The sequence below is a fragment of the Colossoma macropomum genome, unplaced genomic scaffold, assembly GCF_904425465.1.
Source record: "Colossoma macropomum unplaced genomic scaffold, Colossoma_macropomum, whole genome shotgun sequence".
NCBI classification, from domain to species: Eukaryota; Metazoa; Chordata; class Actinopteri; order Characiformes; family Serrasalmidae; genus Colossoma; species Colossoma macropomum.
The window spans coordinates 29,409,143-29,431,563 of record NW_023494806.1 but is presented as its reverse complement, the minus strand read 5'-3'; the positions used below and the strand labels follow the sequence as shown (position 1 = coordinate 29,431,563).

The following is a 22,421-nucleotide window of genomic DNA, read 5'->3' as shown; positions in this document are numbered from 1 at the left end:
GAGCTGAACATGGATGTTTATTCATTTTAATTATACTGTCAAAATCAAAATCAACGTAATGACAAATCTGCACAGACGTTACTGATTAAATGGCGCTGATCATTTGAACTGGGACACGTCGTACTGGCACGTCTTCCTCCCTGAACAGCCCGATGTATTACAAACGACCACAAACACGTATACGAACACTTCGCCATCTCCGGTGCTGGCTTTCAAAAAGGAAATTTGGTTGTAGGCTGTGAAGCTTCTTCTGAAAACCTTCACAAACGTTCAAGTAAACAGCACTTCAGACAGACACCAACTCCACATCAAGGCCTCTGGAGGGGTTTGTGTTAAAACACCCTGAAAAACACCTCGCTTCCCCAAGACCCCAGTCAGGAATCACCGCAACGGAGGCTATTAATCACAACATCCTACATTAATTACACAGTTTGGTGGGAAATCTAATTTACAGTTTGCTCAGTTTTCAAAATTTCTGCATAATTAAGATGTAAACAGAGTCGTTCAGAGTGGTTTGGGGTGAAACGCTCTGTTCTAGAGAAACTTACCGAGTCAGAACTGTTCACAGTGGTGGTGATAGGAACCAGACGTCCACCTCTAAAAAGCTCCCTCACAGAAAGTTACTACATGAAATGGTTATGAATTCACTGCCTGATGACTGAGACACTGTTTTATGGTAGTTTATAGAAGATTTTGGCCTTAAAATCCTTTTGTGGTGGAGGGATACATGCAACACGTTAAAATAGTCCCCAGAAAAAACTTATTTTCTCAGCTTTATCACTATTTTATCATCAACATTACATATAAAAACCTGTGTAGGTTCACTGGTGGTTTTGACAGTAAATAAAATGTCTATATCTGTGTTGTAGTCATGGCGACCCCTGGTTCCTATCACCACCACTGTAAAGACATCTGAACCATTTCACACCAAACCACTCTGAATCACTTTACACTTGACTCCTGCAGAAATTGAGAAGTGTGTGAATTTCTTTTCCTCTTTAGCTTTAGCGCTAGAGCTACAAGGCTATTCTAGCTAAGAAGTGATGTGAACATCAAGTGGCATCATGCAAATACTTGCTTACGTGGATTAACACTGTATGACACTACGAGATACTGTATTTACATACGCTGCATGCTTTCGTCCACTTTTATACATAATTACAGCTTCCATTACTTGTTAGCTACATTAGCTTCACAGCTCTAGCGCTACAACTAAACACTTGGGTTGAAGGTGCAGTGTGTAAGATTTAGTGCCATCTAGTGGTGATGTTGCAGATTGCAACCAACTGAATCCCCCTCCCTCACCCCTCCCTTTCCAAGCGTGCAGCAGGACCAGTGGTGGCTGTCAGGTTTTTGATTCTTTGACTTTGCCTGCTTTATAATTAGTTTGATCCCCCATTTGTCAAAATTTGGGTTCTCAAACTTCTCACAGCACAAAATGGCTGTTAGCACCAGCAGCAACCACTGATGCTTCTTCTTTCTATGTTTTCCAAACAGAGCTACAGCGCCACCAAATTCAAGCCACCACCTTAACGTAAAAATGCAAAAGACGCCCTCTAGAGCCAACCACGCTCTAGAGTGTTTGGTTTGTCCGTGCTGGGCTGTCACTACGCGATTTTAAACTGGAAATTTGGACAACGGATGCACCAAAGTGTAAGTCATTTCCGCTACTGTTTTACAGCTGCTGCCTGATATCGGCTGTTTCTGAAATGTAATAAATGCTGCCGACTCGTACAATATTCTGAGGCAGTGAGGCAGCTAGTCATGTCTGATTTGAATGTTTATGTAAAACGCTGCCTGAGTTTCCTCAGTTTGGTTGCTTTTTTGAAGGCACAGATGTATCCTAGCCTTCTTAAAGTTGGGGGAAAAAAAGATGGTAATGCTAACAGCTAGCAGTGAGGTGTCGTAACTTGGCAACAGCTGATGTATCGCTGCCTTCTTGGTTGCAGGTACGTTCACAATGCTGCCTTCTAAGACACTTATGACTTATGAGACAACAAGGCCTCAAAACAGCTGCCTTCAGTTTCGGACACAGCCTTAAACAACTCAAGCTGACATGCCTTTGCTGCGCATGCGTGGTAGCTGTGAGCGTTAGCAGCTTTTTTCCAGGGAAGCATTTATTACATTTCAGACACAGTGCAACATGGCAGCCTCTGTTGGAAGATGACTCGCTCCCTGTGTAGATATGAAGGGCTCACGCTATGCTAACGAAAACACAACAATTTAACGTTACAGGTGATTATTCGCCACTGAAAACATGGATTTGTTTACTATATTCCATTTCTGCTAATAATCACCTCTAAATCTTCCACACTGCACCTTTAAAGCTGTTTACATTTGATTTTACCGAACTATCCCTTTAATCCATGCCTGCTGTGAGGAAACTCTGGAGTGGCTGAAGCTCCGTTTCGGTGGGTCCTGATTGGGGCTTTAAAGCTGTATAAATAAAGACGACGTGTGCTGGTTCTACCCGTGATAGGTTCAGATGACGAAGCATGGCGCAGGGCCGGCGTTGGCGAAGCTCAGGATCACCTCGCGCTCGAAGCTGGCCCTGAAGTACTAACGTCACCGAAGGAGCTTAAATACAACACCTATAAAAATAATAACGTACAGCAAATTTACTCTCAAGACACTTAAGGAGGAGCTGAGGGAGCGGCAGGCTGCTGAGATATTCCAGCTGATTTAGAAATCTGACGGTCATGCAGGGACTTACATTCCAAACGTCACACGTTTTAATTCTGAAATTACTCAAACGTTCTGGAAATTTCCGAGCTGCCTGCCGCTCCCCCGTGTCGTTAAAGCAACAGTTCATCAAATTACCATATTTACACATTTTCCCGCTCACACAAAATGTAGCCAATCAGGAAATGTTTGGTGAAGTTTGTCTGGAGAGCTATGAAGCTAATGTTGCTAACAAATAATGAGTAATTTACCCCCAATTAGCATGGTGCTAACTGCAGGCCTAAATCTCACTCGAACCAGAGACATTATAAAGGAGGAGGAGACGGTTCACTGGCTGGAAAATGAATGGGAAATTTTGTTAAGTGGGAGTCTGTATATGGGAAAAGCCCCGCCCTCCTATAAAAAGAGCCAATCAGCTTGTTGATAAAGCCGCAAGTTGGTAAAAGGTGCTGTCACTGTGGAGAAACGTGCATTTGCCAAAACAACCTGTGTGTTATTTGACCACATTTGTTTATGTTTACTAGTTATTTTAATGCTTTAAAACCGTTTCAGTTTAAAGGATGGAAGCCTGGTATAAAAACACCTTCGGCCGAATCAAACGAAGCCCAGTTATTCAGTAAATCTCAAAACGTCCTGCTTATGATAAACTTATCTATAACGCAGATGCTGACTGGTGGGTTTACGTTAACTGTTAGCTACATTAGCCTCTAAACTAAACACGTCTGATTGGCTTGATTTGGGTTCAGTGAGAGTGAAGCTGTGTAAAGCTGATTTTTCCGAACTATCGCTGTAAACCGGACGGTGTGGAGTGTCAGCTGCGAGTGAGTTTGTCCGGAGGCATGAAGCCGGAGTCTCCCAGCGCTCTCAGAGCCACTCGGCCGCTCGGACGGATCGTCAGCCACGTGATGCTGCCGTTATTCAAGCCCAGCCGCAGCCAGCCCTCTGGGGGGAACTGCAGAGCTCTGTGACACAGACAGACAGACAGACAGAGAGCACAGAGTTTACAGAGTGGAATTCAGAAACACTCAAATATTTCAGGAAATTCCATGAAACCTCCGTTTTTTTTTTTATGTGAAATGTATTTTAAAAAGCTGGAAAAAGTGCATTTTTTGTAAAGGTATATTTAATATTTTCTGGCAAAACAGAGAAAAAATATTTATTTATTAAATATATATGTATTTTTTTAAATAAATGAATATCTACTTTTTTAATGCATTTATATATAAAATTTCATTCAAATTCATGCGTCCAGATTTTTTAGGTGTTCATTTGGACCAGTTCTGTTGGTCTATTCATCAGGTATATATTAATGTGTACATTTAACATATTTAAAAATATTCCAGACAGAAATATTTTCAACAATCCAAATATATCAAATTAAAATATCAAATATTTTAAACTTAAGTCAACTTTCACTTCAAAATTCAAATTTTTAAAAAATTGCCATCAAATTATACATTTAACACAACTACATTTTAATATTTATATCTAAAATATAAACATTTAGATATAAATATTTAAAATATCAAATTTACATATCAGGCATTTTAAACATTTGAAGTCAACCTTAACTTCAAAATTCAAAATTTTCAAAATGTATGACCTCAAATTAGATAGATTTTAAGTAATTATATTTTAATATTTATATTTAAAATATAAATACTTAAAATAATTCAATTATACAGTTGCAAAGGCTGGTAAAAAGGTATGAATTTAAATAAATTCAGTGATTCACCAGCTTTGCAGTCTGTATAACACACAGTGACCGAATGAACACACACACACACACACACACACACACACACACACACACCTGCAGACAAAATAGCGGATGACGTTAGCGTGACAGACGATGATCTCGTAGCTGTCCTCCTTCTGTTTGGGGTCGGCTCGGTGGATGTAGCGCCGGAACGCAGCCTCGATGCGCGCGCCGTCCTCATGGTACTGCTAAAGCGCACACGCACACAGACACACACACAGCTCATATAACACACACAGGACAGCTCACACTACACACAGCCTGGCGTCTGCGATCTACGATCCACCTCAACACTGATGATCCAACACTCCTCATATCGATAATCTCTGTCTGAGCCACTGTGGACCAAATGGACGTTACTCTGTTTATCAGTCTGGTATCAGCACTGAGCAGTTACTCCTGCGGTGCACTAGGTGGCGCTGAGCTGCTCTCTCTCTATTATTTATAGAATAATTACAGGTAGTTGTTTTGGTTTTACAGCTTGTTACAGAGTTTTGCTTCATAGTTGTTAAATGGTTACAAAGGTGTTGCTAGGCTGTTGCTATGGTATCTCAGGAGGTTGCTAAGATGTTGCCAGGCCGTTGCTATGCTATCCCAGGTGGTTGCTAGGGCGTTGCCAGACCATTGCTATGCTATCCCAGGTGGTTACTGAGGTGTTGCTAGGCCGTTGCTATGCTATCCCATGTGGTTGCTAAGGTGCTGATAGGCCGTTGCTATGCTATCCCAGGTGGTTGCTAGGGCGTTGCCAGGCCGTGACTATGCTATTCCAGGTGGTTGCTGAGGTGTTGCTAGGCTGTGGCTATGCTATCCCAGGTGGTTGCTGAGGTGTTGCTAGGCCGTTGCTATGCTATCCCAGCTGGTTGTTAAAGTGATGCTAGCCGTTAGTCATTGCTATGGTAGCCAACACACCGGGCCCTGACTGTACACTGACCGTGGTGAAATAAGATGTAGAGCTTAAGTTTTTAAAACCATCTTAAATCTAAAAGCATGTGATTCAGGCTCAGATCACCCAGACTCTACACGCCCACCATCGATCCTGGAGCCACTGCTTAAGAAGCTACAAACTGATGTCAGCCACATCTGAGGTTTGGATGTTGGACATCAACACGCAGACAAAACACTCAGATGATGTCATCACTTTGTGACCTCCGCAGTGGTCAGAGATCTGAGGCGGGTCGAGGAAGACTCTCTGAGGTGATCTGATTTGGAATGACCTGAGGACGCACACTGAGCATATCTGACAGGTGAGATACAGGTGAGCAGGAGCACTGACCACAGCCTCTGGTTTCCAGTGGCTGACAGGTGGGATGGGCTCTATGGGGGCACCTTCTCTCAGCAAATCACAGCTGACCATCTCCACTCCTGAAACACACACAATTTACATCATCATCAACATCCCATATAAACTCAGAAGACTCGTGTAGGTTCACTGGTGTCTATATCTGTGTTGTAGTCATAGTGACCCCTGGTTCCTATCACCACCACTGTAAAGACATCTGAAAACAGAAGTTTTAAAGAGTGGTTGGAATTTCCCTTTAATGTGAAAGTTAAGCTAGTGTGTTATCTCAGGTAGCCAATAAATCCAGTGGAGCCCCCCAACACTGGACTTTATCTGTGAGGCAAATACTAACTTACAGTAACTCTCTGATCTCACCTGGCAGGTGCTTGCTGATGATCGTCGCAGTCTCGATGGCTCTGGCCATAGACGAGTGGATCATCACATCATATTTCAGCCCCAGAGACGCCAGCCGCTGACCCACCATCTCTGCCTGCTCACGGCCTGCAGCACAGACGCAACGATCAGGTCATCAGAGGGCCCTCACACCAAGGTAGGTGTTTCTAATATAGTGGCCAGTGAGTGGAAGCACAAGGTAGGTGTTTCTAATAAAGTGGCCAGTGAGTGGAAGCACAAGGTAGGTGTTTCTAATATAGTGGCCAGTGAGTGGAAGCACAAGGTAGGTGTTTCTAATAAAGTGGCCAGTGAGTGGAAGCACAAGGTTGGTGTTTCTAATATAGTGGCCAGTGAGTGGAAGCACAAGGTAGGTGTTTCTAATAAAGTGGCCAGTGAGTGGAAGCACAAGGTAGGTGTTTCTAATAAAGTGGCCAGTGAGTGGAAGCACAAGGTAGGTGTTTCTAATAAAGTGGCCAGTGAGTGGAAGCACAAGGTAGGTGTTTCTAATAAAGTGGCCAGTGAGTGGAAGCACAAGGTAGGTGTTTCTAATAAAGTGGCCAGTGAGTGGAAGCACAAGTCAGGCGTTTCTAATAAAGTGGCCAGTGAGTGGAAGCACAAGGTAGGTGTTTCTAATAAAGTGGCCAGTTATTGGAAGCACAAGGTAGGTGTTTCTAATAAAGTGGCCAGTTAGTGGAAGCACAAGGTAGGTGTTTCTAATAAAGTGGCCAGTTAGTGGAAGCACAAGGTAGGTGTTTCTAATAAAGTGGCCAGTTAGTGGAAGCACAAGGTAGGTGTTTCTAATAAAGTGGCCAGTGAGCGGAAGCACAAGGTAGGCGTTTCTAATAAAGTGGCCAGTGAGTGGAAGCACAAGGTAGGCGTTTCTAATAAAGTGGCCAGTGAGCGGAAGCACGTAGCTGTTCGTGCTGACGTGTACAGCTCGTACCTAAAGGCGTCAGGATTTTCTCTCTGTCTCCGTTTCCGTTCAGGTTGTACTGCGAGTGTCTGATGAGGAAGATGTGGCGAGTGGCTCTGGGTTTGTTGTTGGTCTCCGTTTCGGAGCTGTTCTCCTCTCCGCTGCTTTCTTTCTTCCTGGGGTTCAGCATGAAGGACGGGTCCCTCCTGTGGTGAGAGGGAGGAAAGCACAGCGGACCCTCAGCAGGATGTCTGTTGATCTTTCTCTCAGAGCTTTTCTGAGTGTGTGTCTTGTACAGTTGTGCTGCTGCTGCAATGCTGTGGTTTGTTTCAGGGTTAATAGAGGTTCTATCTTTAGGCCTCACAGCCGTGTGATCAGAGCCTCTGACTAAGAGCTCAAATCCACACAGATGGAGTCAGATCAGCTACACTAATCTCGCTCTCCAGGTTCATTTATCCTGTACCGCTCCACAGCCACACTCGGACGGTAATGTAAATTTACACAAACGATGATACAACTGTGCTCCAAACTCAGTAATGAAGTACTGAGTGTGTGTTACAGGGTCTTACACTGTAGCCTGTATTTTCCCTGATGGTAAAATAGTTACCATGCAATTACCAACTGGACTAGCTTCTGATATCACTTATGAATTTATAATGATGAACTTCTTCTACACAAACAGCATATAACACTGTTAACACCCAGTGGTTCTCCGTCTTTGGTTGGTTAGAAACCAAAATACTTGCACGTTGGCACCTTTCTTACTCTGGATGCATAAATGCAGTATAAAGCTGTATATGTGCGGTATAAAGCTCTGAGTGTGTGTGTGTGGTATAAAGCTGTGTGTGGTAAAAAGCTGTCTGTGGTACAAAGCTGTGTGCAGTATAAAGCTGTATATGTGCGGTAAAAAGCTCTGAGTGTGTGTGTGTGGTATAAAGCTGTGTGTGGTAAAAAGCTGTCTGTGGTACAAAGCTGTGTGCAGTATAAAGCTGTATATGTGGTATAAGCTTTATATGTGTGGTATAAGGCTGTGTGTGTGACATAAAGCTATATATAAAGCTGTGTATGTGTATGTGAGTGTGTACGGTATAAAGCTGTGTGTGTGTGTGTGCGGTATAAAGCTGTGTGTGCGGTATAAAGCTGTGCGTGTGCGGTAAAAAGCTGTGAGTGTGTGTGCGGTATAAAGCTGTGCGTGCGGTATAAAGCTGTGTGTGCGGTATAAAGCTGTGAGTGTGTGTGCGGTATAAAGCTTTGAGTCTGCGTGCGGTATAAAGCTTTGAGTCTGCGTGCGGTATAAAGCTGTGTGTGTGCGGTATAAAGCTGTGTGTGCGTGCGGTATAAAGCTGTGAGTGTGCGTGCGGTATAAAGCTGAGTGTGCGCGTGCGGTATAAAGCTGTGAGTGTGTGTGTGCAGTATAAAGCTGTGCGTGCGGTATAAAGCTGTGAGTGTGTGTGCGGTATAAAGCTGTGCGTGCGGTATAAAGCTGTGGGTGTGCGTGCGGTATAAAGCTCTGAGTGTGCGTGCGGTATAAAGCTGTGTGTGTGGCATAAAGCTGTGAGTGTGTGTGTGCGGTATAAAGCTTTGAGTGTGTGTGCGGTATAAAGCTGTGTGTGCGGTATAAAGCTGTGAGTGTGTGTGCGGTATAAAGCTGTGTGTGTGGTATAAAGCTTTGAGAGTGTGTGCGGTATAAAGCTGTGTGTGTGCGTGCGGTATAAAGCTGTGTGTGTGGTATAAAGCTTTGAGTGTGTGCGGTATAAAGCTGTGTGTGTGCGTGCGGTATAAAGCTTTGAGAGTGTGTGCAGTATAAAGCTGTGTGTGTGCGTGCAGTATAAAGCTTTGAGTGTGTGCGGTATAAAGCTTTGAGTGTGTGTGGTATAAAGCTGTGTGTGCGCGTGCAGTATAAAGCTTTGAGTGTGTGCGGTATAAAGCTTTGAGTGTGTGTGGTATAAAGCTGTGTGTGCGCGTGCGGTATAAAGCTGTGTGTGTGCGTGCGGTATAAAGCTTTGAGTGTGTGCGGTATAAAGCTTTGAGTGTGTGTGTGTGTGTGTGTGTGTGTGGTATGGTATGGTATAAAATAAAGCTGTAGTATAACTGTGTGGTTACTTGTCCCAGTTGCTGTCCCAGCCGGAGCCGTAACTGTATCCCGAGAGGCCCGCGGGCGGCTGCGCGGCGTGCAGTGCGCTCAGAGCGGCTGTGATGGGGGCTTTACTCCACCAGCTTTCCCCACTGTCCTCCCTCAAAGACCCTCTCCTTTCAGCCCAGACCAGCACTGCCGAACCGCCGGCCAGACCGAACACCACCCCGGCGGCCCTGCGGAGCGCCATGCCGGCACAGAGAGCGCAGAGTCCGTTAGGAAGATCCGGGAAGAGCCGCTGGGTCTGGAGCTGACGGTAAAACTCGGTTTAGCTCAGTAACAGCGCTCACGGTCGCGGCGGGCTGACGAACACGGGTCTGTAACCCCACCGACAGAGCCCGGTTTACCGATTAAACCGGAGAATAACGACCGAAATACAATATAAGTTCAGGCTAGCAAACCACGAACATGCTAACTCACGGATTACTCAAACATGGCCGCCGGGAAACAAAATAAAAGTCTCTGCTAACATATGCTTTTTAACAATTAAAAACACTAAAAGACTTAGAAACCACACAACACAGATGATAATGAACTTCTGAAGGCGCGTTTTGTGTCTCTATGAGACAAGTTTTAAACTTGATCTGACCATATATGTGCGAATTAAAAGCACGGTTTCGTATCCATGTAACTAAAGTAAAAGTCGATTTTTTAAAGATTTTAATATTCATTTAATTTTAGGAGTATTTTAACGACAATACGCTTAGTTCTACTATAGTATTTCAGTTATTCAGAATATTTTGAAAGTCCCTCCTCACCTCCTCGCCAGTAGGTGTCAGTGCTGCGCCGAGTGTGGCGGTAAACAGTGCGTGAAGGAGGGAGTCTGTAGTCCTGCAGCTGGTCAACATTTGAGTTTTGATTTGTTTATTTTGTGTTTTTGTGTTAAAGTGACCCATTTTTGGCCTTAAAATCCTGCGATGGACACCGATGAGGAGGGAGAGGCCGAGTGGGACGCGCTGGACTCCGGTATGAAAACGGACTCTGTGACTTTGCTGAGCAAAAACTGTTTTACTAGCAATATTATTTATTTTATTGCAGTTATTGAACTTTAAAGTAATACAAATCGTACAGTAACCGCAATAAAATAAGAACTCAGCAGTAAAGGTGGCCCAGCAAGAAACAGCGTGAGCATTCGGGTTTATTCGGCTTTATTCGGGTTTGTTCTGTGTCCCAGTGATGAGATGTTACCACACCAGTAAAGAGTCCTTCGCAACACCATGTATTCATGTTTCATATAAATACCTTAAAACATTAATAAAAACCTATTTACGGTATTTTGGCTGTTTAAGTCTACTCTAACGATGCTTTACCTTAAAATATAATCATTACTTCAATACTTCAAAAAATATTTTTATATTTTTGCACTAATCTGTGAGTCCATTCACCATTTCATGCTTGGCTTATCCTTTTTCATGAATCATTCACTGTAAGTTATGAAAAATGTACATTTCATTTGTCTCCCACAACATTGTGCTCTTCAGGACTTTAATGAGTACATCGCAACGTACCTAAGCATCAGGCTGACACCCATCGTTCATATTTAAGGCGTTATCTGCAGATACTGATATGATTCTGATATCATCCCTTGTGCTGAGTTCTCCTGTAGAACTGCTGTGGACATCCAACATCTGTCAGCATAAGAGCTGCAGGTCTGTAGTGAACAGAAGCTGATCAGATAGTATCTCTCTCGCTGTTTCAGCTGAAGTGGACCGAGCTGAGGAGGAGGACGGTCAGAGAGTCGTCATTCACTTTGATTTGGACTGCTTCTACGCTCAGGTGGAGATGATCCGAAACCCAGCCCTGTTCAACCAACCCTTAGGTGACCGAAACGTCCTCTAGTAAAGACGTATTGAGGTGTTTTATAGTGTTCAGTCAGTGCAGTTATAAGTCTGTCATGGCGTTTGTCGTCATTTCCACTGCTTCATGAGTCAAACTGTTCCTGAAATTGGTGACACTTCTGCTGTTCGTTTGCAGAGTTTGGGTTTTTGTGCCGTTGTATCTCTTTTAATGGGTTTGATTGGTTTCACACCAAATTATACACAAGTGTTTGTTTATTGGTCGGAAATTGTGCATGACAATAGAGACGCTTAACATCTGTGTGCATCACAGTCAAAGCGATAATAATAAACCTGGCTTGATATCTGCTGCTTTATGATTGTTTGCCCATTTGAATTTGAATTGCTAATGCAATATGTTCCTCAATAGACGTGCCAAAACAAATATGTTACTTGGCTATTACTTTATTGCTGTGCTGTTATTAGCAGCAGCAGGTACAGACATGTAGCCACCAACAGCAAACAGAACCAGAATTCATTCATTTGTGTGGTGTACAGCTCAGAAATGACTCTATCCTGAACTATCAGCCTGTTAAAATGCTTAACACTGGCTACTTTCACTCGCCATGCTGTGTGAAAAATGTACATAAACTGTAGGATTAATGAAAGAAACCATAATGGCTAATGTTACAACAAACATGCATCACCATAAGGAGCTTTTTAAGGAATTAACCTCATAGCGCCAGTGCAAAAAATAAATAAGCAAACTTAAAGCACTGAACATGTCTCATATGATTAACTACGGGGTAAAGGGGGCCATTTTTGTTGACTATGACTGTAAAGCACACCAAGTTCATGTTTAGTCGACATCCAGAATTGTCTTACTTTTCACTCAACCACTTAAAAAAACTGTAGATCACTGTTAACGTCCTCACTGGTTTCTCCTTCCAGGAATTCAGCAGAAGTACCTCGTTGTGACGTGTAACTACGTGGCGCGGGAGCGAGGACTGAGTAAGATGATGGGGGTGAAGGAGGCGCTGGATAAATGTCCTGACCTGGTGCTGGTGAAGGGGGAGGACCTCACACGCTACAGAGAAATCTCATACAAAGTCACAGGTGCTCCAGCAACAACACCTGCTCGGTCCTAGATTACAGTGCAGTACACACTGCTTGTTATGTCCTGTTAGGGATGTAAAAATGCATTTAATGACCAAATTCTCTGGCTTTTTTCTAAAAAATCACAGGCGTCCTTCATAAGATGTTCGTACACATCGATTTTATCTTAAAACAATCGCGTGTGAAAAGGCGCAACTAGAAACATTGGAGTGGATAACTTTTGAACACTGACCCTTTTGGTCAAAGTAAAGTTATATCTTAAATAAAGTTATATCATTCTTATAAGCCCCCCAACTTTGGAATAATCTTCCAGTCTAGGCTAAAAACGTACTTTAGTAGTCTTTGGTATTTAGTTTTCCCTGTCAGATAAAAGGTGCAGATCTGGGGTTTCATGGTCATAGAGTATTATGGTAAACTGGGAGTGTTGGTGCTGTCGTCCTGCTGCTCTCACACACTCACTCAGGTTTGTTGACGTCTCAGGGAGCCTTGTGACCCTGTTATCTGGGTCTCCCTCTTAGTAGGCTGTCTTAGCTCAACCTGCAGGAGTCTCTGCTGCTCTCTGTTAACCCTGTAATCAGTATACAGTGTAAACATAGTGCAGCAGAGACTCCGTTAATACTGTATACTGTAATCAGTCTCTCTTTACAGAACTAACCGCTTGTACGTTTCTTTGCCGAGTTGGAAAAAAAAGTTGCGTAAAAAAGAGTGCAGATTTAACGGCCTCTAGTGACGTATGAGCTACTCTGCGTCTGATTCATGAAAGCTTCGTACGACGTGGAACCGAGCGGAGATTTGAGCGTAAATGACGAATCCGCTTCAGTGTTCGTTTTTATACGATATGGGGAATCCCAGACGACCTGGAACATGGGGAGCATCTGAAATGAGGTGAAAACACTGTAGTGTGAAGGATCTGAAAGGCGTTCAGAGGTGAGCAGGTTAATGAAGCATTAGTTCAGTGTCTGCTGGACTAGACTGACCTCATTACTGAAGGGTTTAATATCCTCTGCTGGCACTACAGTAACCCTGCTTGTGTTTGTGTTTGTGTTCAGAGCTGCTGATGTCGTACTGCCCCCTGGTGGAGCGGCTGGGATTAGATGAAAACTTTATGGACATCACAGAGATGGTGGACAAGCGGATGAAAGAGACAAACATCTCTGATCTCAATTTTGTGGGTCACATCTACGGACACGAGGGTGAGCCGTTCACAGTTCATATCATACATATAGTCGCATGCAAAATAATATTAAAATAATATTAACCAAAATTGTCATGGTAAATCTAAATAATGCCATGACCTCAGTATGTCCAGCGCTGCTGTTTTCAGCTGTGTGATAAACTCTCCATGGTGTTTTCTGCAGCCTCAGCTGTGGGGGTCTGGGATCACTCCAGGCTGGCTGTGGGGTCAGTAATAGCGGCTGAACTGCGGGAAGTGCTGCAGAGCAGGCTGGAATTGACTAGCTGTGCCGGCATCGCTAGCAGCAAACTCCTGGCCAAGCTGGTGTCTGGAACTTTCAAACCAAACCAGCAGACCACGCTGCTGCCCCAGAGCAGGGGGGCGCTGATGGACAGCCTGAGTGGACCCTGCAAAGTGCCCGGTAAGCACGATTATAAACTGTATAATTATATATCTTGTATTACTATATAATTACACTATAATATGTTTCCTATATACTCCCACCCACTTTATTAGACTTTATACTTCCAATTACTGGCCACTTTATTAGAAACACCTACCTTGTGCTTCCACTAAGTGGCCACTTTATTAGAAACACCCACCGTGTGCTTCCACTCACTGGCCACTTTATTAGAAACACCCACCTTGTTCTTTCACTCACTGGCCACTTTATTAGAAACACCCACCTTGTTCCTTCACTCACTGGCCACTTTATTAGAAACACCTACCTTGTGCTTCCACTAACTGGCCACTTTATTAGAAACACCCATCTTGTACCATGGCTGTTGTCATTGGGTGGTGGTTCACTCTCAGCACAGCAGTGACACCGATGTAGTAGTGTGTGGTGCTGGTACAAGTGAATCAGACTGCTGGGATAAAAATGGTCCACTACACAAAAATATCCAGATAAGAGCGGCTCTGTGGTCAGAAACTGACCACTGATGAAGGACTAGAGGATGGAGAACACAACCTGTTCATCTACAGATGATCTACAGTCTCCAACTGAACACCAGTGAGGTGGAGCTACAGGAGAGGGGTTTGAGATACTGTATTGATAAGGGTGAATCTGCTCAAACAGGTCCAAGTGTTATTTATTATTATCTATAACAAACACCTGGGAAAAGATGCTTCTGTAAAAGAGCCATCAGCCACCCAACCACCTCCTCTTCTGAAATGTCTTTTTACATTTTTAATAAAGATATAAGATGAGTGTCAGTTGTGTCGTCTGGTCCAGTTCTGATTTGAGGAGATTAAAAGCTCACTCGGATGTGACCGTCTGTGCCGTGTTCGTTCGTTCGGCCTGCGTAGTGAGCGCAGGTGAGGTGAAGATGGCTTCTGATGGTGGTACCTGATGATCAGGTAATGTCGGGTCAGATTACAGTGATATAAGCGTATTTGAATGGTGGACAGTGCGCAGCTCATCACCGAGGAAAATGACCGTCTTATGTGTCTCATTCTGATTTGTGTGTGAAATCGAGCTGAAAGTGAAGTGGATCCGATTGCAGAAGGCAGCTCTGACCCGCAGATCAGGAGTGACTCACTGTGGAGGGAGAGAGAGAAAAAACACACCTCTGTTCACGGAAAAATGTATGTATGAATTATAAATTATGTAAATCAGACCATTTTATCAGAGATCCCTCTCCTGTAGCTCTGCCTGGTGTTCAGTTAGAGACTGTAGATCATCTGTAGGTGTACAGTTTGTTCTCCATCCTCTAGTCCTTCATCAGTGGTCAGTTTCTGACCACAGAGCTGCTCTTATCTGGATATTTTTGTGCATTGGACCATTTTTATCCCAGCAGTGACACCGCTGTGTCTGATACACTCGTACAAGCACCACACACAGAGCTGCTCTTGGCTGTTTTTTTTTTTGGGTGGACGGTCATACCAGCACCACACACACTACCATGTCAGAGTCACTGCTGTGCTGAGAGTGGACCGCCACCCAAATATCTGAATGGCGGTCCTGTGGTCAGAAACTGACCAATGATGAATGGAGTAGAGGGGCCGATAAACTGTGAAGCAACAGATGGACTAGTCTGTAACTGAACACCTACCTAGTAGAGCTATAAAGTGTTTCTAATAAAGTGGCCAGTGAGTGGAAGTACAAGGTAGGTGTTTCTAATAAAGTGGCCAGTGAGTGGAAGCACAAGTTGAGTGTTTCTGATAAAGTGGCCATTGAGTGGAAGCACAAGGTAGGTGTTTCTAATAAAGTGGCCATTGAGTGGATGCACAAGGTGAGTGTTTCTAATAAAGTGGCCAGTTAGTGGAAGCACAAGGTGGGTGTTTCTAATAAAGTGGCCATTGAGTGGAAGCACAAGGTGAGTGTTTCTGATAAAGTGGCCAGTGAGTGGAAGCACAAGGTAGGTGTTTCTAATAAAGTGGCCAGTGAGTGGAAGCACAAGGCAGGTGTTTCTAATAAAGTGGCCAGTTAGTGGAAGCACAAGGTAGGTGTTTCTACTAAAGTGGCCAGTTAGTGGAAGCACAAGGTGGGTGTTTCTAATAAAGTGGCCAGTGAGTGGAAGCACAAGGTAGGTGTTTCTAATAAAGTGGCCAGTGAGTGGAAGCACAAGGTAGGTGTTTCTAATAAAGTGGCCAGTGAGTGGAAGCACAAGGTAGGTGTTTCTAGTAAAGTGGCCAGTTAGTGGAAGCACAAGGTGGGTGTTTCTAATAAAGTGGCCAGTTAGTGGAAGCACAAGGTAGGTGTTTCTAATAAAGTGGCCAGTGAGTGGAAGCACAAGGTAGGTGTTTCTAATAAAGTGGCCAGTGAGTGGAAGCACAAGGTAGGTGTTTCTAGTAAAGTGGCCAGTTAGTGGAAGCACAAGGTGGGTGTTTCTAATAAAGTGGCCATTGATTGGAAGCACAAGGTGAGTGTTTCTGATAAAGTGGCCAGTGAGTGGAAGCACAAGGTAGGTGTTTCTAATAAAGTGGCCAGTGAGTGGAAGCACAAGGCAGGTGTTTCTAATAAAGTGGCCAGTTAGTGGAAGCACAAGGCGGGTGTTTCTAATAAAGTGGCCAGTGAGTGAAAGCACAAGATGGGTGTTTCTAATAAAGTGTCCGGTAAATGATTACTGTGGTATTAATGAGGTGTTACAAGCTGTTAAACTGTGGCAGGTATCGGCCACAAGACGGAGGCGAGGCTGAAGGCTCTGGGTGTGAGCAGTGTGAGAGACCTGCAGATGTTCCCTCTCAGAGAGCTGATCCGGGAGTTTGGAGAAGCCAACGGCAAACGCATTCAGAACCTCGCCTGCGGCATTGACCTTTCTCCAGTGACCCCTGCAGGACCTCCACAGGTAACGCTGAGGATGTGGTGGAGATTTTGATGCTGTTAAAGGTAGAACAGTTTCAACTCCTACTGTAAATGCAGTCGATCAGCCGGGACACGTCTGGTGTCTGAAGTTTGATTCTTTTTTTATCGCACTGGAGCTACGAGGCTAATGTAGCTAACAAGTACTGGAAGCTTATACAACACCAATTAGCATGGTGCTAACTGCATGTCTACATCATGACCTCATCGCTCCAGTGTAACATTAAACACGCAAACTTCAGACACCGAACATGTCTCAGCTGATCGACTACATTTGGGGTTAATTTGAGCATTTTTACACTAATATGTGCTGATTGTGTTATGGGAATTTCTTTTTGCTGTTATCATAGATATGTGGTTACATAATACTTTAATTCCATTTTAATATGCATGTATTTGGAGTTACAGTATAATGAAAACAATACTGTTAGTGTCACATCGTCTCATATGAAACTTCACATGCAGTAGAAACATGTTAACGAGTAACTAGCAATCCTGCTGTCGAGAGTCTGTTAATCTGTAGGACTAAAAGAAAGTGTTGCCTGTTTTAGAGTGAGTTTTGGGGTTTTGGAGGTTTTTAATGTGTTGTTTGCTGTTTCAGTCCATGAGCGATGAGGACTCCTTTCAGAAAATCTCCACAGTGAGTGAAGTGGAGAGTAAAGCGAAAGATCTGCTGATCAGCCTCTGTGAGAGGTGAGCTTCACTATGAACAGTAATAGTACTAATAATAACTGTATGCACAAACCTGCCATTAGAATGGCTTAAAAATCGGTCGGGGTGATCATATGATAACCAAAATTATCCAAATCAAACAATTTTAGACTACATAATGCACGCTTGAGGTATTTTTGACAGAGTGATGGCGTTCTGTTCCTCAGTCGGGTATCAGCGGTTGCTGCGTCACTACACTTGGTGGCGCTGTGTGTCTTTTTCTCTCTGTAGACGGGGGAGAAGAAGTCTAGCCGTTCAACACACAGTTAGAATTTTTAGCTTTTTTCCACCCTGAGCACTTTCATCGGTCTTCGGTGCCTTTGGAACATTTTGGAGCATTTTATGTTCTGTCTTTTGTATATTACACCAACATTGGCATTGTGTGTTTAGGATGCGTAAGGATGGCCGGCTGCCTCAGACTCTGAGACTGAGCCTCAGACGGTCCTCTACAGACACTCTGAGCCGCTGTTTCAGCCGAGAGAGCCGACAGTGCCCGATACCCAAACACACCGCACACAGGATTATAACAGGTAAACACACACTCTGTTACGTCTGGTCTGCTGTGTTTGAGGTAAATTAAGGGCCGTTACGACGTCTGTTTACGATCGTTTGTTGTTTATTGTGCTGTTTGTTCATTCAGGCTGCAGTGAGGCGGTGCCCCAGCTGGTTTCCATAGCGATGAAGCTGTTCCACAGAGTGGTGGACGTCAGTGGGCCGTTCCACCTGACGGTGCTGAACGTCTGTTTCAGTAACCTGCAGAACAAAACGCCCAGCAGAACCTCCATCAGCTCCTTCTTCACACACAGCGCTGCTACTGCAGCACACACACACACACAGGGACAGGTGAGACACACACACACACAGGGACAGGTGAGACACACACACAGGGACAGGTGAGACACACACACAGGGACAGGTGAGACACACAGGGACAGGTGAGACACACACACAGGGACAGGTGAGACACACACAGGGACAGGTGAGACACACACACAGAGGGACAGGTGAGACACACACACGGGGACAGGTGAGACACACACACAGAGGGACAGGTGAGACACACACACAGAGGGACAGGTGAGACACACACGGGGACAGGTGAGACACACACACACACAGGGACAGGTGAGACACACAGAGACAGGTGAGACACACACACACAGGGACAGGTGAGACACACAGGGACAGGTGAGACACACACACACAGGGACAGGTGAGGCACACACACAGGGACAGATGAGACACACACACGGGAACAGGTGAGACACACACAGGGACAGGTGAGACACAGGGACAGATGAGACACGTATACACACAGGGACAGGTGAGACACATGCACACGGGGACAGGTGCGACACATACACAGGGACAGGTGAGACACATGCACACGGGGACAGGTGAGACACATGCACACAGGGACAAGTGAGATACACACACATGCACACGGGGACAGGTGAGACACACGCACACGGGGACAGGTGAGACACACGCACATGGGGACAGGTGAGACACGCACATACACAGGGACAGGTGAGACACACACGCACACGGGGACAGGTGAGACACACGCACATGGGGACAGGTGAGACACACACACATGGGGACAGGTGAGACATGCACACGGGGCAGGTGAGATACACACTCACAAACACACAGGGACAGGTGAGATATACATTGAAAATCTAGGATCATTTAAACCTGGAAAAAACAACAGAACATTTTAGAATTTGGAAAAATTTACAGCAAAGTTCAGACTTATAAAATGAAGTAGAAATATTGAAGATTCTGCATTGTTTTTTTTGTGAATATTCAAATTTAAGCAAATTGGCGACAATGACCATAATAATGTCTTTGTACACAAACCTGTGGCGTTCATGGCAGCTTGAGTGCACACTGTCATTAAAACGCAGAATAGAATTCGTAATAAATCTTCTGTTTAAATTGCAAAGGAATGCAAAATAGAAGCATTTTCAATGGTGGTCTCAAACTTTGGGACCCCACTGTATACTTGTGAGGACGTCCAGTGATTTCTGTTGATTTCTGTATTACTATAGCCAAATAATACCACACCTACACTCAACTTAACTTAACCTCAGGCAGCTCTGCTCTTTTTCCAAAAAAAGTTGAATTTGTTGTGAAAACAGTGTGTTTAAAAGCTAAATGTCCAGCTAAATGTCCTCACTTGTGCAAAACTGTTCTGTTGTGCTATCATTGTGAGGACATGTGGTGCTAGGGATAGTAAAACAAGTACACAGGTAGAGGTGAGATATACACACACATACATAAAACAATAACTAAATTTAGTGATGAAGTTTACAAAAAATACAGAATGAATCAAAAAACAAACAAAGTGTCTAGGAACTGAAAAATACATGCGTGTAAGTATTGTAGTGTTAAGGATTGGTTGGAAACTAAAAGGTTAAACTTAAAACGCTCAACAGAAAACTGTCCAATCAGGATTGTTTTCTCTGTGGTATCTAGGTAGCTACAGCTAAGCGAGCTCTCCCATTGGTTAGGACTTCAGGAGCTGAACTGAAGGCCTTACATGTTTTAGATGATTTACAATAGATGTGATAGAAAATGTAGTCCTTCTGGAGGTTCTAGATACATCACTGACTGTGAAAACGAGTTGTAGTCCAAGCAAGTTCAGTTGTTAGGAATGGAAAACAGCGGCGGCAGCTCTAGTCCCGGACTCTTTACTGAAAGAGTCACTGTAAAACTGAGAGATACAACCTCAAATATATGTTAATAAAACATGAAACGTCTTTTACAAGCTTAAAATATTTTTTCTAGCATGGGCAAAATTTTTTATGTGCATTGTCGTTAGCTCAACGCTAACGTATTATTAGAAACCTCATAGAAGTGCTAACAGAAATTAGCATTCACCGGTGGTAAATATAAATGCTTTCATCTCTTTTTCTTTTTTACCTCTCAGGAAACAGAGGCAGATCTCAGTTTGTGTGAGGGTTCGTCCAACTTCACTCAGCCTGACGACACTCAGAACAGTAATGAGTTTAAGCACACGCCCCTCTCGACTTCATCATCGTCATCAAGTCAGAATTCACTGCCACAGCCAATCAGGGCCAAATCCTCCACATCTCCCAGGAAACCAGTTCTGAAACACTCAGGATTGGACATGAGAGATTCCGGGATGGCCAACATCGTAGAAGAGAAGACGTGTTCTAGACTGCCTCCTCACGTTGACCCAGACGTCTTTCATGCTCTTCCAGAACACATCCAGATGGAGCTCATGGCGAGTTTCCAGACTGGAGCCTCTGTTCCGGAAGGTTCTATGGAAAATCTGCCCTCAGGTCATACCGAACAGCCTGGGGAGCAGAATCAGATTCACATAAATCAGCAAGAAACGCCACAACATGCTCAGTTAGCCCTGAATGAGAGCAGCCGCGTGGTCCGTAATGATGATATCAGCGCAGAGGATGCCCAAAACGATGACCTCTCCATGGAGGATCAAAGGTCGCAGGACAGCAGAGCTGCTGAGAGTCGCCCACTTGCTCAAACAAGCCACCCTGACGTCCCACCTAACGTAGACCCACTGGTCTTCTCCCAGCTTCCCTCAGACATGCAGAAAGAGCTGCTAGCAGAGTGGAAGCAGCACAAACCTGCGCTGAAAATATCCTCCAAACAGGCAGCCAAGCGCTCGCCCAAACACACGGCGGCCCGAGATCGCAGACCTGCGGCCAAAGGCTCTCAGAACAACAGCCTGCTGAAGTATTTCAAACCCCACTGAGAGAAAAACCGCACTGTTCCTCTCAGCTAACTGCTAGCTAGCTCAGTTAGCCTGCTAGTTAACTCATTAGCCTGCTAGCTTTGTCAAAACACTGCATTTTTGTTTTGTTTTGGTTTTTTTTGCGCTTTTTCCACATTTACAGTCCACCATCCATGTGTATGTGCCTTATATCTCAAATCTTCTGTTTGTTTTTAGCCTTAGCGTTCACGAATCAGTCCAAAAACATTTCGTTTACCTCGCTACGTTAACCACAGGCACATGCTAATACATCACAGCGCTACAGAATGCCTGTTCAGACTGTGAAGTATTTGAGTTGTACATTTGTAAATAAGCTATATGCAGAATTCTAAATGTATTATGTATAATTTTATTTTTTTTATTAAAATATTTTGCTAATAAACACTTTTTGTGTGATGTTTTATGCCATGAAACAGAATCTCAGAGAACACACACAGGTTCAGTGACTAAAGATCACATTGTTTTTTGCCCCCAACAATAGAATTTCTCCCTTGTGTACATTTTAACATGTTTTTCTTAATTTTCCGTCATGCTGAAGTTTGATCGTCTTTACTGGCGCTAAGGGTTTGGGCGCTAAAGTGAAAAGGCCTGGGCCAAAGTCTGCGCTTGAGTACACATTGATGTGACATATTTCCAAATTTAGCAAAAGTAGGCTGAAAATGTTGAAAAAAATTTTAAATTCTGTCAGGCAGCTTCATTAGTTTCACAATTTTGTATACTTTTTTGCATTTTTGTCCATCACTGTTCACTACAATACCCAGCATGCATTGTGTAAATGTGTCCACAGCCATGAGGAATACCAATAAAGAAATTTATTGATAAAGAAGCTAATAAATCGCTGTTGGAAGAAAACCCCGTATCTCCGAAATGAAAACTTTACAGGAGCAGGAAAAAACCTACTTTACTTTTAATGTAAGTCAATGGAACCAGAATTTTTTCCAAGTCATTTTGGGTCGTTTCTTTTGGTCCATTCATCATGAAATTTGCACACAAAGTAAAGGGCAACAGACATTTTCAAATTATGTCAAAAACTGAAAAACGATACAAGGTTTTCTTGCAACAGCAGCGAAATACAGTCATGATATTCTGCTCTAGCAGTAATGTTGGCCACCTGACTTCCTTTTGGGCCCCACATTTCAAACAGCCTGCTGTGAAGAATTCGTCCCAAAGTGCCTGTAGTTTCTAAAGGTTCCTCCCACCTTCAAGTTACATCATCAGAAGGTGGTTTTCTCAGTTGTTGAACTAGAACATTTCCCTTTAAAGGCTACTGCTACCCCGCTGTGGGATGTGAGTTGGCATGTTTACAACAGATTTAGTGATTGTTACGTTTTTTGTTTTGACTGGACTTTTGCGCAATGTTAGCGTTCAGAAGGCTGTGTCCTAAACCACATACTGCTATAGGCTTAATATACCTG

The 22,421-nt window shown here is 43.9% G+C and overlaps 2 protein-coding genes across 3 annotated transcripts; one reads left to right on the top strand and one right to left on the bottom strand.

Moving 5' to 3' along the window:
* Positions 1 to 832: 832 nt before the first annotated feature.
* Positions 833 to 9,634, bottom strand: pgam5 (PGAM family member 5, serine/threonine protein phosphatase, mitochondrial). Of its 2 annotated transcripts, none has more exons than XM_036598334.1 (6): positions 9,130 to 9,634; positions 7,057 to 7,232; positions 6,096 to 6,221; positions 5,715 to 5,803; positions 4,496 to 4,629; positions 833 to 3,644 (listed from the first exon to the last, which is right to left on the bottom strand). In XM_036598334.1, exons 1-6 carry the CDS (start codon positions 9,348 to 9,350, stop codon positions 3,494 to 3,496), a joined length of 897 nt encoding a protein of 298 aa, XP_036454227.1. In that variant the 5' UTR covers positions 9,351 to 9,634; the 3' UTR covers positions 833 to 3,493. The 2 variants fall into 2 exon arrangements, with proteins under 2 accessions (XP_036454227.1, XP_036454228.1); XM_036598335.1 differs by having other exon boundaries at positions 4,496 to 4,626.
* A 299-nt stretch (positions 9,635 to 9,933) lies between these two features.
* On the top strand, positions 9,934 to 21,317 carry poli (polymerase (DNA directed) iota). The gene is made up of 10 exons (XM_036598333.1): positions 9,934 to 10,126; positions 10,860 to 10,979; positions 11,887 to 12,051; positions 13,101 to 13,244; positions 13,410 to 13,646; positions 16,337 to 16,515; positions 17,131 to 17,222; positions 17,631 to 17,770; positions 17,881 to 18,083; positions 20,176 to 21,317. The coding sequence occupies exons 1-10, from the start codon at positions 10,078 to 10,080 to the stop codon at positions 20,986 to 20,988; spliced, it is 2,142 nt and encodes a 713-aa protein (XP_036454226.1). The 5' UTR covers positions 9,934 to 10,077; the 3' UTR covers positions 20,989 to 21,317.
* The last annotated feature ends 1,104 nt before the right edge of the window (positions 21,318 to 22,421 follow it).